A 14,539-nucleotide genomic window follows, 5' to 3' on the forward strand; every position below is an offset into this window, starting at 1 on the left:
TGTGTGAAAAGGTGAAAATAAACCTCATTGATTTTCTTTCAGCAGGCAATCAGAATGGGTTTGTTGAAGCTATGCAAAGAGCACGGATTGAGTGAACCGACTTTGTTCCATCGCGGTCAAAGCATCAGGGCGTGTAAACTACTAATATCCTAAAAAAAAGAAGCTACACATATCTGTGACTGACTGTACATGAAAATACTGAAACCCCAATCCTTTTCCCAACATGATGTGAAAACAACACGTCATGTCTGGCGGAGTTAGGCTGCATGGGAGGGGATGGAGGAGAGTGAAGACAGTCTGAAACAATGGGAGGATGGGACTGCAGCGATGAAGGTCTAGAGGTCAGGGTGAGACAGATACGTGACCATACCACACACAGATAAGCGGTGTCTATTAAAGACAGACCTCCCTGGGGATGAACCAGAACAGCGACACTCACACACACATTTACCACACGCTAAGAAAACACAGCATGATCTTTTTGCTATTTGCAGCTCTGCTGCAGGAGGGTCTTATGGCCGAAGGTCTGGGTGAGTGCTGCATTTAGTTTGCTTGCCCGAGTACAAGCATGTATTTCCTATAATATATTAAATTTGAGTTATTGTACTGCAATTACTATATTTATCCAATTTGTTTATAGTTTTTATTTTTAGATCAATCAATAGATTAGTCTGCCGTTATTCCATATTTTTCTTATCGTCAACCAATTACATGGAAATGAACTGTAAGTTTGTAATTTGTTGCACCTGCAGATTTATTTCTACAAAATATGTAAATCATTAAAAAGCAAGTCAATTATAATTTGTATTTACAAAATATTATTAATTTCCTTCAAGACGTGGACCTGCAGCGTCCAGCAAATTTGACTATTTTCAGCTACAGATTAACACATTTGTGTGTGTGTGTGGATGTGTGTGTGTGTGGGGGTGTGTGTGGGTGTGTGTGTGTGTGTGTGTGTGCGTGTAGGTGTGTGTGTGTGCGTGCGTGTGTGAGTGCGTGCAGGATTAACTCGGAAATAATTATAACGAAGTTTGCCTTCATTTTATCAAAGAATCATATCTACTGGGTCAATTTTCCAGACGAGCAGCACAGATTTAATGTCTTTGGGTTTTTATTGAAAACTACTTTAGAATTATAATTTTTTTATTGTTTTATTAGAATTCTGATGACAAAAATATCTGTATGCTCTTTGCACTATTTACTACAGACACAGGTTGGAGTCTGACCCGGGTCAGACAGGCGCCACATGCCCTTAATAGACATTTAAAGCAAGTCAAGCCCCATTTAGAAGATGTAATACACCTTTAGATGCACCTGCGTGACTCAGCTGGGTTCTCTGCTGGTGCAGCTCAGACTGGAACACGCCTGGCTTGTCATACGACTCCAGAACTAGCCGTTTATGATGTCAGTGGACACAAGCCATGGACTGCTCCACACCAGAGCAGCAGGTACCAACAGGACAGGCCTTCCACTGGTGGATGGACAAAGAAGATGTGTGCAGTGACGTCATTTATAGTCATCGTATTAGTTCCATTTAACGCAGATATTTCTCATTGCTCCCCAAAAAGCTATCGGGGGACCAGTTGTCGGTACTGGAACATAGAGACACATTTGTTTCACATATAGGAAAGCAGCCCTGCAATGAGCTGGCATCTCCGGGGTGTACCCCGCTTCTCGCCCCATAGCCGGCAGGGATAGACTCCGGCAGACCTGGGATCTGCAGGGAGGACAAGGGGCCGGAGACGGAATGATGGCATCAGCTCGTCTAAAATGAATGTATGGATAGAGCGATGCATGTAGATGGAGCGCCTAGCGTCAGGTGATGGCGGCGGGCGCTGCAGTGAATGATCTTGTGCTCGTTGACAGCTGCCACTGATGATGCTTCACTGCTAATTCCCAGCGATTAACACTCGTCGCCGTTTTCCTATTATCCTTCATGTTTTCCTTTTTCCCCCGCCGTCGTTTCACACCCACCTCTTAATTGCACAGTTGAGGGAACACGAAGAGAGGAAAAGACTATTGATTGTTTCAGCGCACCTTGTTTACACTGCTTAATTCAGTTGTTCTCCTGAGTCCACAGAGCTGGCAGAAAAGAGTCGCCACTGACAGCAGCGGCTGGATGAAGGCTTCCTATTGGATGCTTAGTTCACGTAGAATAGGCTGTATTTATGGTGTAGTGGTTAGCGTAGAGGTACAGTACAGGAGGACAAGTGAAGGAAGCAGCGCTTATTGAGCCTGAAGTCGTTGCATATGATTACTTACAGAGAAGGACGTGCTATTAGCACGTCCTTCGTAAGGAAATTCGAGAATGTAAGGGAATTATATTGTTTTTGGATGCAAGGATTTCGGTGAGCCAACCATTTAACCGTGATGAAGAACGTTGTCCAAGTCTACCTCATAAGTGACCACTCATGCATGACTCCACCAATCCTGCACAACCCAATGAGGATCACTCACAAACTGTACAGATTTGGTAGTGCACAATTTGGTAGTGTAGGGTTGTATCTAAAGTACTCGGGTACCTTGGTGTGCCTTCAAGTCTTTCTGTGGTTTTACAAACATTTTTGCAGCATCGGTAAATTAGTCTTGCGATCGTTGCCATCTGACCCAGATTCCTCAGCTCCGGACCCCTGCTCCGCCTACATCAGCCTGAACGACCCGTGGAGGAACACCGACCACCATGTCAACCGGTCCTCTGGCGTGCCGCTCTGTGACAGCCACGTCTCCGGAGAATGGTACAGGTTTACCGGCATGGCCGGGGACGCCATGCCCACTTTCTGCATCCCTGAGGATCACTGTGGCACCCATGCTCCCATCTGGCTCAATGGCAACCACCCCGACTCCCACGAAGGCATCGTCACCCTGTCCGTCTGTGCCAGCTTCAACAACAACTGCTGCCAGTGGAACGCGAGCGCAGACGTGAAGGCCTGCACCGGGGGATACTTTGTCTATCGGCTGCCCAGACCCTCAGTCTGCTTCCATGTTTACTGTGGCCGTGAGTGAGAAGGTTTGAATCAGCGGATTCCTTGTGATTTCTCGTCTCGTGTCGTGCTCATGTTTGTGTCTGCGTGTGCCATACAGACTTCTACGACATCTGCGACGAGGTGGACTGTTCTGGCCCCAGGTGTCCCGCCTCTGACTGTCGCTGTGCTCCTGGAACTGTCTTGGGACCGGATGCACAAACATGTCTGGGTGAGACCGGAATAAGAGCGGGGACAGACAAGCTGTGCAGCAGACAGTGATTAACAAGAGAGTGTGGAGAACAGACAGGAAACGGCTTCTGTGAAACAACAAGATGAATTAATTAGGCTGGATTTGCAATGTAATAGCTCGTCATTCAAATTTCTCCAGAATCAATCAGTTAGCATGTCAACGGGCTGGATCTCAGGAGGATATATATAGAGAATAGAAGATATTTAGAGAATGGGGCAGACACTGTTAAGATAAAATGAACTATAACGAAAAACTTTAATATAATTTCACAGCTAAAAGCGTTCATATAGTTCATTAATACAGTCGTCATTCTTTCGTCTGACTGTTGTACAACAAGTTTTAAGCCGACACATTTTTATGATGAGTGAAAATTTCATCTCGCCAAAGCTATAATTTGACCAAAAATAAAAATAAAAATACATAATCAATTGACTCACTGTGATGTGATTTAACTTTATAATCATTGCAAATGTACAAATATCAACTGTTCAGTTGATCTAGGCTTTTCTGAAATTGGGCCTTTTTGCGCCTCTGCAACGATTCCATTTCCATCACATTTATATATTTAAAGAAAATTCCAACTTTATATCCACTAGGCTATTTATTTCAAATGCTTTTAGATATATTTTTACAACCATTTAAATACTCAGCTGCCACTTCCTTTGGCTAGTTTAATAACGACTCAGCACTCTTGGTCAGCGCTCTTCTTGTCTGCTAACATTTCTTCATGCCCCTTTAATCATGGTATATATTAAACTCACGCTGCGGGGGGGGGGTCTGTGTACTCAGACCACCGTAGCTCCGTGATCGCTGTCCAGCCCTGCTATCTGAGATCTTATCTGAGGTACAGCACACAGAATGCTTTTAATGGTCATCATTTGCATATTATCAATAATAACATACCTCCTCATTAAATGGAAATTGGGAGTGTAAACCCTACATGAAAGAAGGAGCACCATTCTTCAAAGCGGTGATGCGTCTGTGGTTCTGGACCCTTCTTTAAATTATGGGTGGGAACAGCGGGAACTCAAGCAGCCCGAGAACTGCTGCCATCTAATTATCCACCCATCAACCAAATCTGCCTTTGCCTCTCTCAGAAAAGATTTATTCGCTCCTCCATCTCCGCTCCTTCACTTTTCCCATTCACTTATTTTACACTTCGTTATCTCTTTAGCAGTCCTCTCCAGAGTTTCACAGTCCCCTTCAAGTGCATTTATTATCCCCCCCCCCGGAGCATTAAATGAGTTATCTGGAATTATCTGGAGGTGAGAAGCTCCTTTCAGGCAGTTAAAAAGAAGACCCACCTGACAGTAATATGTGACCCCGGGTGTGGTGTATGTCCCATGTGCAGATGTAAATGAATGTGAGAAGAGCAACGGTGGCTGTGAAGAGGTCTGTGTGAACACCAAAGGCTCCAGGCGCTGCGGGTGCGAGCCAGGCCGTGTGCTGGACGAGGACGGACGACACTGCAGAGGTACATCCATGATTTGATATTAAAAAAAAAAAAACATGCCACACTAGTCCATGTGATGCGGAGATGACCAAGACATTTTGTCTGCCCGATGCAGAGATAGAAGGGTGTCATGTCAACAACGGAGGGTGCAGCCATGGTTGTTCCACAATGCTGGGCTCCTATCGGTGCGGCTGTCCCAGAGGCCTGGAGCTGGGAGAGGACAAACGGACATGTCAGGGTGAGTTCAGTGTGTCAGCAGGAGGGAGCTGGAGGGAGCTGGATGGTGCAGAGATGCATACAAGATTCAGTCTGATCTCGACTGCATCTGTGTGACTAAAACCGACAAACGGTGACCGATAATTGTTGCGTTTCCGTGCAGACATGGAATAATGTGTCTAGTATGGACAACATGTAGATCATGTTTCAGAATACCTCACAACATGGTGATAAATGTCTCCTAAACCAATGCAACATCCTCAAATAGTGTCTTTGCTTCAAGGGTTTTAAAAGAAATCCAGTGACACTGATCCCTGTGGGATGATTTTCAGCCTGTTTACTGTTGTATCCATGAACTGATGAATTATTCATGCAATCTCAAAGGACCATAACAGCATGTCTGATCTCTGGCTCACTTTCCTGCAGTGCCGGTCCAGTGTGATCCCAGCTCCATTGTTGTTTCTGTTCCAAAGGACCTTGTAGGAGGACTGGAGCTCTCCCTGTCCAACTCCTCTTGTCGAGGTGTCTCAAATGGCACACACATCAACCTCAGCTTCAGCCTCAAGACCTGCGGCACCGTGGTGAAGGTCAGGCTCGTTGAATTTGCTCAGGGTTTAGTCCTCTGTGGAAAACGTATCAATCACATCAGAGTCCTGTGCATGACATGAGACTTGAGAATACCTCGCTGGACGTCACTGACTAAGAATAAAATATTGACTCTCAGGTGACAGATGGCAAGATTGTGGGCACCAACCTGGTGACAGGTCTCCCCAGGAGCAGCCCGGGCAGCAGCGGCGACTTGATAGTCCGCACCAGTAAGTTAGTGCTCCCAGTCACCTGCGAGTTCCCCAGGGAATACCAGGTGTCCGACGAATACCAGGCCAGTCAGCGCAGCGCAGCCCTCGAGCTGGCGGGCCACAGTGAGGGAGTCTTCCCCTTCGTCCTCGAACTCTTCAAGAGTGCAGAGTTCTCAGAGCCCTACCGTGCACCCCCTCAGCTCCGCCTCCACGACTCGCTGTACTTTGGGGTGGAGCCAAAGGAGAGGGTGGAGGGCCTCGCTGCACTGGTGGAGAGCTGCTTCGCCACGCCAGGGCCCAAGGCTGACCAGGCCCCCAAGTATTACCTCATCAAGGATGGGTAAATAGTGGCAGTCATCTCAGCTTCATATCCTCTGTTTCATCATCATCATCATCATCATCATCATCATCATCATCATCATCATCAGTATTACAATTTCTGCAATTATGATGATAATTATTACTGCTGTCAGTACTGTTATTGTAGTAGCCCCCCCCCTCTCTCTCTGTTTCTGCGTGTTAAAAGGCAGCTTTTCCTCACTTTTGTTGCCAACTGCCTGCTCATAGTGGATTGCTGGGTTTCTGTAAAAAGGGACTTGATAGAATTGAATTTGTGATCACTTCAATTCCATTCAATTTATCTTCTGAACCACTTTGCAAACTCCTCACAGAAAGGCCTCTATTTGGATTTGTTCAATTCAATTCAATATACTCCACAGATGTACGTTTGTTACCTTCTAGTGGTAAAAGATTTGAGTATAGAACCTATGCCTATTACACTCTAAGTTATAAATATATATTTTGCAGGCATCAGAAATAAAAATCTCCTTGCTTTAAAAGGATTATTTATAGGTGTCTCACATGTGGACTGAGAAGGATGACAGCATATGCATAGAGGCCCTGCAAGATGTCAGCAAGAAAATTCAAGACGTGACGATAGTAAAAAGGGAAATAATGAGGACGGTTTCGGACCATTAATGCCTCGAAAATCAAAATCACAATCCAAACCATCAGCATTTCTCCCATAATTCTAGTAGCTTGGTGTCCAAACATGTTGAGTGTCGAACCAAAGAGAATAATAAAAAAAAAAAAAAACATTTGTGGTGATCAAATTCTATTTATGGGGTGCTCTGATAGCTCACCTGGTGGAGCGCCGAGCATTTTACCAGGCCTGGCCCTCACCACGGCAGCCTCAGAAATTATATATAGAAAAATATATATAACGTAATTAATGCTGTCAGCCATAGAGATGAAATTCTATCTGGCTCCGTTGTAATGAAGCACCGTTAGAAATAACCTTGGCACAAAGCAGAAGCTACTTCTACTTGAATCTGGGTGGACTGACCCTTTAAGGTGTCTTTCTCAGTTAAAATCATTTTGATTTAATGCCGTCTCATTTATATGCAGGTGTATTTTGTCAACATAATAAATATCAGATCACAACTCCACCTGTTCAAGTAGGAACAATATTTTAGTTCCATAAATATTAGCGTAGATTTATGAATGAATAATTAGTAATTAGCTACAATACATTTTACAGTGCCATGTGCAATAGCAACTTTCCTTGGAATCAATCGTCTTATCTTATCGTTTTTATCACATCTTATCAATAACCTGCATGGAAACGAAAACAGCTGTGAGCAAGTACTTACAATTACCCCAGTAGCAACAGCAACATAGCAACTTGAGTCAGGCTGATTTCTCTCTGTGTGTAGGAGCAGCTCAGGTGTCTTTACAGAATACTCTGGACACGGATGAGACACGGCTGCTCCGAGGACACAAAGAGCGGGGCGATAAGCTGCTCTTTTGATTTCCTTTTGAAGCCGCAGCAGTGTTTCAAGGCCTCCTGGCTACTAACCTTGATGAGACGGCTTAATAAATATGCGGTTTTAACGCATCAGTCACACACATGGACACTTGTCCTCGTTTGTCTTTCTCTTCAGGTGCATCTCTGATGAAGCCGTGACACAGATCTCATCAAAGGACCAGCTCTCCAAGCACTACCAGCTGCCCGTCTTCAAGTTCATCGGCAAGGACAACCGAGTGAGTACAGCAGTGTGTGTGTGTGTGTGTGTGTGTGTGTGTGTGTGTGTGTGTGTGTGTGTGTGTGATCAGGTGTGGTCTCATGCAGTGATAATGTTCCCCAGCGCTGCTCCAGTCAAGCCGATCTCCTCTGTTCCCACAGCAAGTCTTCCTCCATTGCCAGGTGCTGGTTTGCAGCACAGGAGACTCCCGTTGTGCTCAGCAATGTGGAGGACGTGTGCGGCGAGGGGTTCAGGCCGCCGAGCCTCGGGGCCGGCACACTCTGAGAGGAGGCCCCATCTTCATCCTACCTGAGCCGTGACGCTGCAGCATAAAGCCATCAACACAAATAGCCAGTAAAAACACAAGACCGTTACATTTGCTTTGCTATTTTCTTGGTTATGAAACTCCAAACGGATGAACGTGTGCTGTACACACATATACATGCAGATATACAATATATATGTACAAGTATCTATATTCTCATGTGAACACTGCACCAGCGTATCTCAGATTTGATTACAGCTTTAAGATTCAATCAATCTGCTTCATGCCAATTACTGAAAAAAACAAAAAAAACAATACACGTGAAACATCCACAGAGTCATTTGTTCACTGCAATCGATGGCTCATGCCTACTTTGTGTCTGTGTGTGATGATGCCAAACTGCAATTAGTCATGCATGCGTTATAAATAAAGAACTTGTGGCTTCAGTTACATGATGAAAGGTTTTAATAAACAGCAGCACACAATAAACAATAATGATTATTTCCCGAGTCTTTCTATTTACAACACATTTAAGTTACGCAGCCACAGATAAATGGAGTGTTGTGAGCATGAACAACGATTCTCTGCTGATGTGGTGCCTCTTTTTTTTTTTTTTTATCCCAGACTGAATCTTTTTTGGGTCCAGGTGACGCATCTGAGTATAATAAATAAGACAGCTGTAGAAACACGCACTCCTCTGTTTGTGTGTGTGGGAACGTGCGGGTAGGGTCACAGTTCATCCCTCTCCTCTCCCTCGCAGACGCACGCTGCCCTCTGGCTGTTCATGTAAGGCCTGCAACCGAGAGTCCACACTGCGTCATAGAGAGTGTCTGCCATGGATTCACACGCTGAGCAGAAACAAATACAAAAAAAAAAAAAAAAAGTTTGATGTGAGGAGTTTTCTGGCAATCACTGTCATACTTCAACAAATACCTGCAATTGTCTCACCTTGTACTTTTGTTGGAAAGCCCAGACTCTTATTAATGTCGGAGCAGATGCTGTGCAGGCACGCCCGGAACTTCAAGTCGCAGTCATACTTGTTTGTCCCGCAGGTGTCATAGCACAGGTCGAGCTGGTTGCAGCACTCCGTCATGGCAGGGACCCCCAGGTCAAACTGTCAAAGGAAAGCACAGAATCCTGTCAGGACGGTGAGCCAGAGTTCACAGATGTGTGCTGGGGTTGCATCTCCAGCTGGCTGGCTTTGGATTCTGGGCTGTGGGTTCTGTGCCCCCCCCCCCCCTTCAGCAGCATTCACCTGGAACCCCATCAGGGAAGAGCTGCAGCCGTCGGGCTCCGAGAGCCGGGAGCCGGGGCGCGGTTGAGGAGAGTCTCCTTGAAGAGAAAACACATTTTCTTGTTCAGGCAATGGGAGGTCATGTTAACAAGGTCATGTCATCGTGTGCATCTGGTCACGCATCCACCAAAGAGTCCAGTTTTTGGGTGCGTGCGTGTTTCACAGATAAGATAAGAACTCTGTAAGGGTTGTGTAACTGTAGACCGTTGCCCCAGACTGATGCTAATATTAGATCACGTCAGTCTGAGGGGGAACTGATGGATAAAATGTCTCCTCTGGAAGCAGCTCTGTGCAGCTCTTTCTGAATGCATTTAGTCCCGGAGGCTCGAAGAAACAAAGAGAGGTGGTCTTACCGTCTCTGCAGCGGTACTGACACACCCCGTTGTGTCCCCCGACCAGCTCCACCAGGGACTCGAAGTAACCGTGCACAGTTTGGAAACGACTTCTAATTAAGTTCAGGCTCCAGCTGCCATCTTCATGTGCCGAGGGTGTTTCAGTGTTCTGGCTTGTCTGGACTGCACTGATGTCGTTCTCAGATGGAGAGGGCTGCCCACCCCCAGTGAGACCTCCTAAAGCAGCGTCCCCTGCAGGCCTGTCCACATCCGTCCCTGGCCCTTCAGCTGCCGCACCATTTACATCCATTCCAGCTCCGGCAGCTGCTTTGCTGTAGAGTATTTTAGCGAGTAGCTTTTCAGCAAAGCTGGAAGTAGCTGCTGCCCCCCCCCCTGCAACGGTGTCTGCGGCAGCAGCACCATCAGAAGCAGCGGGGGCCCCCTCCACTTCTTCAGCTTGATGGTGGCTTAAAGTGGCGCAGGAGCCTGCGGATACACAGAGGAGGAGCAGGGCGGCGGGCTGGAGCAGCATGGTGATGAGGCGATGGCAGCCCAGCAGAGATCTCCTCAAGGCAGAGATGTTCAGACGAGCGCAGAGAATGAGGATCAAAAACATTCTGTTATTCCTGACGGCAGAGCAGACTTTGACCTGCGATTAGGTTCAAGCAGACAGCAAAGCACTGTTGCATGCTGGGGCCGAAGGTCAGCCCATATCAGTGCACAGAAGGGTGCTATTAATCCTCTAATCAGCTCATACACTGAACACATCAGTTTATGACACAAAACGCTCTCCACGTCCATTTGGACTGTCAGCACGCCTGATTACTGGTATTTTAGACCTGCGAGCTTTATCACACACACACACACACACACACGCACACACACACCACAAACTCCAAGTGATCTTCAGCACGTTTTGACAAAGGTCAAAAACAAAATAAGCACCAAATAAGTTCAGAGACAAACAGAAAGTTCATCCTGCTGGGTTGTCTCTGCTGCCCCCTGCTGTTTGTTCCCTGTCCAGCAGCAGAGCTTTATTATTCTAATATCATGTCATTTTCCATACAAAGAAATAACACAAATAGCAAACATGATTATGCATAGTTTAGTTGAGCTAAAATAAAACATGGTGGTCACCTGCGCACGCGGCGACCAGCAGCAGACTACAGTTACTCTGTAACTGCTGTAAACCAAATTGCCCTCCGAGGGACAAATCAATAAAAAGTAAGTAAGTATTTTAACATAGAATGCAACAGCAGCAACAAATAAAACAGCTAAACTTTCAATTTCAATCAAGTACTTCATTAAAATACTGGTAAAATCCTGAATTACTAAAAATAACCAAGTATGTATGTACAGTATGTATGTATGTATCTAGAACACTTTGAAGGGGCCAGTCTGCATTATTACTATACTTTTATTTTTTAAATCTTATGCGCATGACTGTTGATATTGCTGTACTTATATGGAAGCAGAACATGTAGTGTGACTCTTTTACACGGTGTTACTGCTTCCTCATAGTAGTGGAAGTTCAGCTATAGGATCTACAGTGTTTTTTTCTTGTACAGAAACCTCTAGTTTTACCACATTAAAGGGCAATGACAAAGATAAGGGCATTTTAAAACAAAGTGAAACACTCCTCCTATCATTTTACTGCTCTCTGCACTTGATCAAGACACACTGATCCGTCCGTCTCTCCTGAGGCGACCCTCTGGTTTTACGCTTGAAGCCGTTCACTCTCTATGTGTAGATCAGCATGTATTTCATCCCACATCGTCCTGGTCACACAAAAAAACACAGGAAATCAGCAGGAAGTTAGAAAAAGAACGAATCACCATTCCTTCCACTAAAAAATAAAATACAGGCTATCTAACACACGTACTGTCTGGTGGCTTTGCTTGCTTTCTCTGCGTCCAGCACCGTGTTGATGCTCTGTTCCACGTCCTTGGGGGACAAAAACAGCCATTACTCACTAATCACCGTCATCAGAACATGCGTTTCACATGTGCACTACTAGCAAAGGCCCTTGCCTTGTTGTTGGTCTTCAAACAGTCGTTTGAGGCTATCAGTCTCATTATGTCTCTCTGGAAGCAAACAAGGAACACTGCAGCCATAGTCAAAGATGGACATGTGGAGTCTACATGGTCGTGTTGCTTCCTTTGTGTGCTCAGGTTTTCCCTCGCGATCAATAACATGCATGTTAAGGTCATGACCTTAAAGGTTACTGCTCTGCTGGCGTGAAGACGCTTAATGCATGCTATTAGGTGATCTACATCTTAACTTGAAAGCACTGCGAGGATAAACCGACACTTCACGTCCTTGCACCTTTACATCTTTCACGCGCCTCTGCGTAGCTGCGATCGTATCCGCGGACACCAGCTTCTCCTCGATCTCCCCCTCCAGCTGTTGAATCTCCCTCCACGTTTTCACCACCTGAAGCCTCTTGGACCGGACGCTGCTGGTGGCGTCCGGGACCACCGATGCATCTGTCCAAACACAGATGGCCCTGGCATGACTGCATCGGCACTTATTTAATGCACACTCCTGCAGGCGTTACAGTAGAACTGTAAGTTACGGCTGACGCATGCGCTGTTGCCATGGATAAATGTTCCTTAGCTCATTCTGCCCACACCACAAATGTAAACGTTAACATGTGCTGCTGCCGCCCTGCAGGGTAAAATACAGTATAGCCTTGGAGGTGGCTAACCACCGAGGAAGTCCTGAGACCTACGCTTCAAGTCACTGTCCTCTGGGCCTGTGACGGCTGGAACATTCTGTAGTTCATTACGGACTCTGCGGGGAAGAAAACGCCTGCATCACTGAAACGCTTGAGAATGAGCTGTGTGTGTGTGTGTGTGTGTGTGTGTGTACCGGTTATTCTCCTCCAGCGCTCTTCTGGCCTCCTCCTCCAGCATACAGACTTCTTTTTGGGCTTCCTCCAGCTCCTGCTCTCTTCCCCTGATAGCAGCAGGATCTCTGAGCGGAGTGTTTGGCGACTGCAACGCCACAACAACACGCACAGGAGAAGGAAATACTCAATACGTCGCTCGTGTTTCACACTCCGCCTTCATTAGTGGACAGTTTAAATATTTGTATATCCATTCTCTTTGCTTCGCGTGGTACATGCATCATGCAGAGTGTGCCTTACGATGTCTAATAGTGATGACTGGGATGACATCATGTGGTTGACATACAAATCATATTCCATCTGAAAGTAAGACAGAAAAAGAATCAAGAATCCATGTTTAATTCTTTTGCTGTAATAAGACTGTTTTCTTTCATCAATGCAAGCCTCCAGTGGAGACATTTTTTCTGAACATGATGGACTGTTATCATATGAATAGAACAGCATGTTTTTTATGTAAGTTAATCAAAGTCTGTTGGGGGAAATAAACAATCAATCAGAGAGGATCAGGCTGATTTGATTTCAGTTTTGCATTTAAGAAATGCTGATTAATGATTTATTTGTGGGAAGAGTATGTGAGAGAACTCACTACATTTTAATGAATGAGCACAAATCTGCCCATTGCCTTATAGTAATATAATAATAATAAGGCAATTATAATTTAATAATATAATAATAAAAATGATAATACTAATAATAATAATAATATAATAATAATAATAATATAATAATAATGTAATATAATAATAATAATAATAATAAAATCATAATAATAATAAAATAATATAATAATAATAATAATAATAATAATAATAATAATAATAATAATAATGTAATAAGCACTCCCTGGCACTGGCTGCTCTACTTTCCCATGCTACCCCAGGGTCTCTCTCTCTTGACCCTGATATGTATGACGACACATGCTAAAAATGTGCTAGCGGGGACAGAGGAAATGGAAAAACCTTAATTTCCCTCAGGATGCGTCCAAATACTGTCGAGCCTTCACATACATCATCAAAGACGTCACTGAACACCTCAAGGCGGTCTCTGTGGGGCCAGGTTTGCATTGTCAGTTTCTTCAGCTCCTAAGCATGACGGAAAAAAACACACACGCACGCACACACACATACACACACAGTAAGTCAAGATACTTATAAGTCATAAAAAAAGACTGAAGTCAAGTTCCAGATCCAGTGATGTGACGTCACTGCTTTTGTAAACACTCTCACCTTCTGTAGTTTTCTCTCATGCATTTCAGCGACATTTCTCCCAGCCCAGAGCTCCTGCTTGAATGTGACGTCTCTTCCAAAGCCTTTTTTCATCTCAAGCTTCCTTTTATTATTCAGGCCTTGCTCTGGTTGGCTCAAGCTAAACCGCTGTTTCCCCTCAGTGTCAGACGAAGAGCCAGGCTGCTTCTCTGAAAGGACTTTTAGTCGCACCAGCGAGGAGTTTGATGAACAGCAAACTATCTTAGGTAAACTTAGAACTTTCTTTCTTTGTGATGACTGACCCGGATCCTGTCTTGACCTCCTCACGTTCGGCTCTGTTGGAGCTGTGGGAGAGCGGCTGTTAATCTCTTTCTGCTTTACATTGCTTGGCATCTTCATCCGCCAGGTCTGCTGGACTGTCGGAGGCTTGGAGGCTTTGGCGTGGCCATGAGACTTCATCCAGAAAGACATATTTTTGTCCCTGTGAGGCTGACTCTGTTTCAGGCTGCAGGGCCCCGAAGGACCAGAGGAGCAGACCAGGATATCGGCCTTCTGACGGGCCTCAGCAGCCTGCAGCAGTCGGCGGACATCACAGAGGCTAAACATGACTAAGATGTACAAAGCACACACACACAGTGTAAAGCATATTTAAACAGCCATTAATATTTATTAATATTTTTATTTGTATTTATTTAGCTTTTATGTAAATAATAAACAAATAAAATAAAAGGATTGAAAAGTATTGATTTAAATGCTGAACTTTGATGTTCACTTCTATCAGATTAGAGGAAACCTAATCTAGACTATGAAATGCCCTAAACGTTATAAAAAA

General features: G+C 45.0%; 3 protein-coding genes across 3 annotated transcripts; 1 reads left to right on the plus strand and 2 right to left on the minus strand.

Annotated features, from left to right (window-relative positions):
- The first annotated feature begins 472 nt into the window (after nucleotides 1-472).
- Nucleotides 473-8,023, plus strand: oit3 (oncoprotein induced transcript 3). Its single transcript, XM_068741478.1, has 9 exons — nucleotides 473-530; nucleotides 2,621-2,995; nucleotides 3,082-3,192; nucleotides 4,565-4,687; nucleotides 4,782-4,904; nucleotides 5,309-5,469; nucleotides 5,607-6,019; nucleotides 7,623-7,722; nucleotides 7,865-8,023. Exons 1-9 carry the CDS (start codon nucleotides 473-475, stop codon nucleotides 8,021-8,023), a joined length of 1,623 nt encoding a protein of 540 aa, XP_068597579.1.
- Nucleotides 8,024-8,697: 674 nt separating this feature from the next.
- Nucleotides 8,698-10,126, minus strand: pla2g12b (phospholipase A2, group XIIB). The gene is made up of 4 exons (XM_068741595.1): nucleotides 9,616-10,126; nucleotides 9,224-9,300; nucleotides 8,917-9,082; nucleotides 8,698-8,816 (listed from the first exon to the last, which is right to left on the minus strand). Exons 1-4 carry the CDS (start codon nucleotides 10,124-10,126, stop codon nucleotides 8,698-8,700), a joined length of 873 nt encoding a protein of 290 aa, XP_068597696.1.
- Nucleotides 10,127-11,311: 1,185 nt separating this feature from the next.
- On the minus strand, nucleotides 11,312-14,313 carry LOC137896067 (uncharacterized protein C6orf118-like). The gene is made up of 9 exons (XM_068741596.1): nucleotides 13,729-14,313; nucleotides 13,462-13,584; nucleotides 12,743-12,802; nucleotides 12,466-12,590; nucleotides 12,322-12,387; nucleotides 11,920-12,100; nucleotides 11,625-11,678; nucleotides 11,477-11,538; nucleotides 11,312-11,372 (listed from the first exon to the last, which is right to left on the minus strand). Exons 1-9 carry the CDS (start codon nucleotides 14,311-14,313, stop codon nucleotides 11,312-11,314), a joined length of 1,317 nt encoding a protein of 438 aa, XP_068597697.1.
- Nucleotides 14,314-14,539: the final 226 nt, after the last annotated feature.

Source organism: Brachionichthys hirsutus, chromosome 7, assembly GCF_040956055.1.
Source record: "Brachionichthys hirsutus isolate HB-005 chromosome 7, CSIRO-AGI_Bhir_v1, whole genome shotgun sequence".
Classification (NCBI taxonomy): Eukaryota; Metazoa; Chordata; class Actinopteri; order Lophiiformes; family Brachionichthyidae; genus Brachionichthys; species Brachionichthys hirsutus.

What these genes read in the sequence shown, in the direction of transcription:
- oit3 (XM_068741478.1), top strand. Translation starts at nt 473, where the DNA reads ATGATCTTTTTGCTATTTGCAGCTCTGCTGCAGGAGGGTCTTATGGCC. An exon ending in GGATGCACAAACATGTCTGG is followed by an intron (nt 3,193 to 4,564) that starts GTGAGACCGGAA and finishes TCCCATGTGCAG; the next exon opens with ATGTAAATGAATGTGAGAAG. An exon ending in GGACAAACGGACATGTCAGG is followed by an intron (nt 4,905 to 5,308) that starts GTGAGTTCAGTG and finishes ACTTTCCTGCAG; the next exon opens with TGCCGGTCCAGTGTGATCCC.
- pla2g12b (XM_068741595.1), bottom strand. Translation starts at nt 10,126, where the DNA reads ATGCTGCTCCAGCCCGCCGCCCTGCTCCTCCTCTGTGTATCCGCAGGC. An exon ending in TCAGTACCGCTGCAGAGACG is followed by an intron (nt 9,301 to 9,615) that starts GTAAGACCACCT and finishes TTTCTCTTCAAG; the next exon opens with GAGACTCTCCTCAACCGCGC. An exon ending in CTTCCCTGATGGGGTTCCAG is followed by an intron (nt 9,083 to 9,223) that starts GTGAATGCTGCT and finishes TTCCTTTGACAG; the next exon opens with TTTGACCTGGGGGTCCCTGC.
- LOC137896067 (XM_068741596.1), bottom strand. Translation starts at nt 14,313, where the DNA reads ATGTTTAGCCTCTGTGATGTCCGCCGACTGCTGCAGGCTGCTGAGGCC. An exon ending in AGTCATCACTATTAGACATC is followed by an intron (nt 12,591 to 12,742) that starts GTAAGGCACACT and finishes GTGGCGTTGCAG; the next exon opens with TCGCCAAACACTCCGCTCAG. An exon ending in GTTTGAAGACCAACAACAAG is followed by an intron (nt 11,539 to 11,624) that starts GCAAGGGCCTTT and finishes TTGTCCCCCAAG; the next exon opens with GACGTGGAACAGAGCATCAA.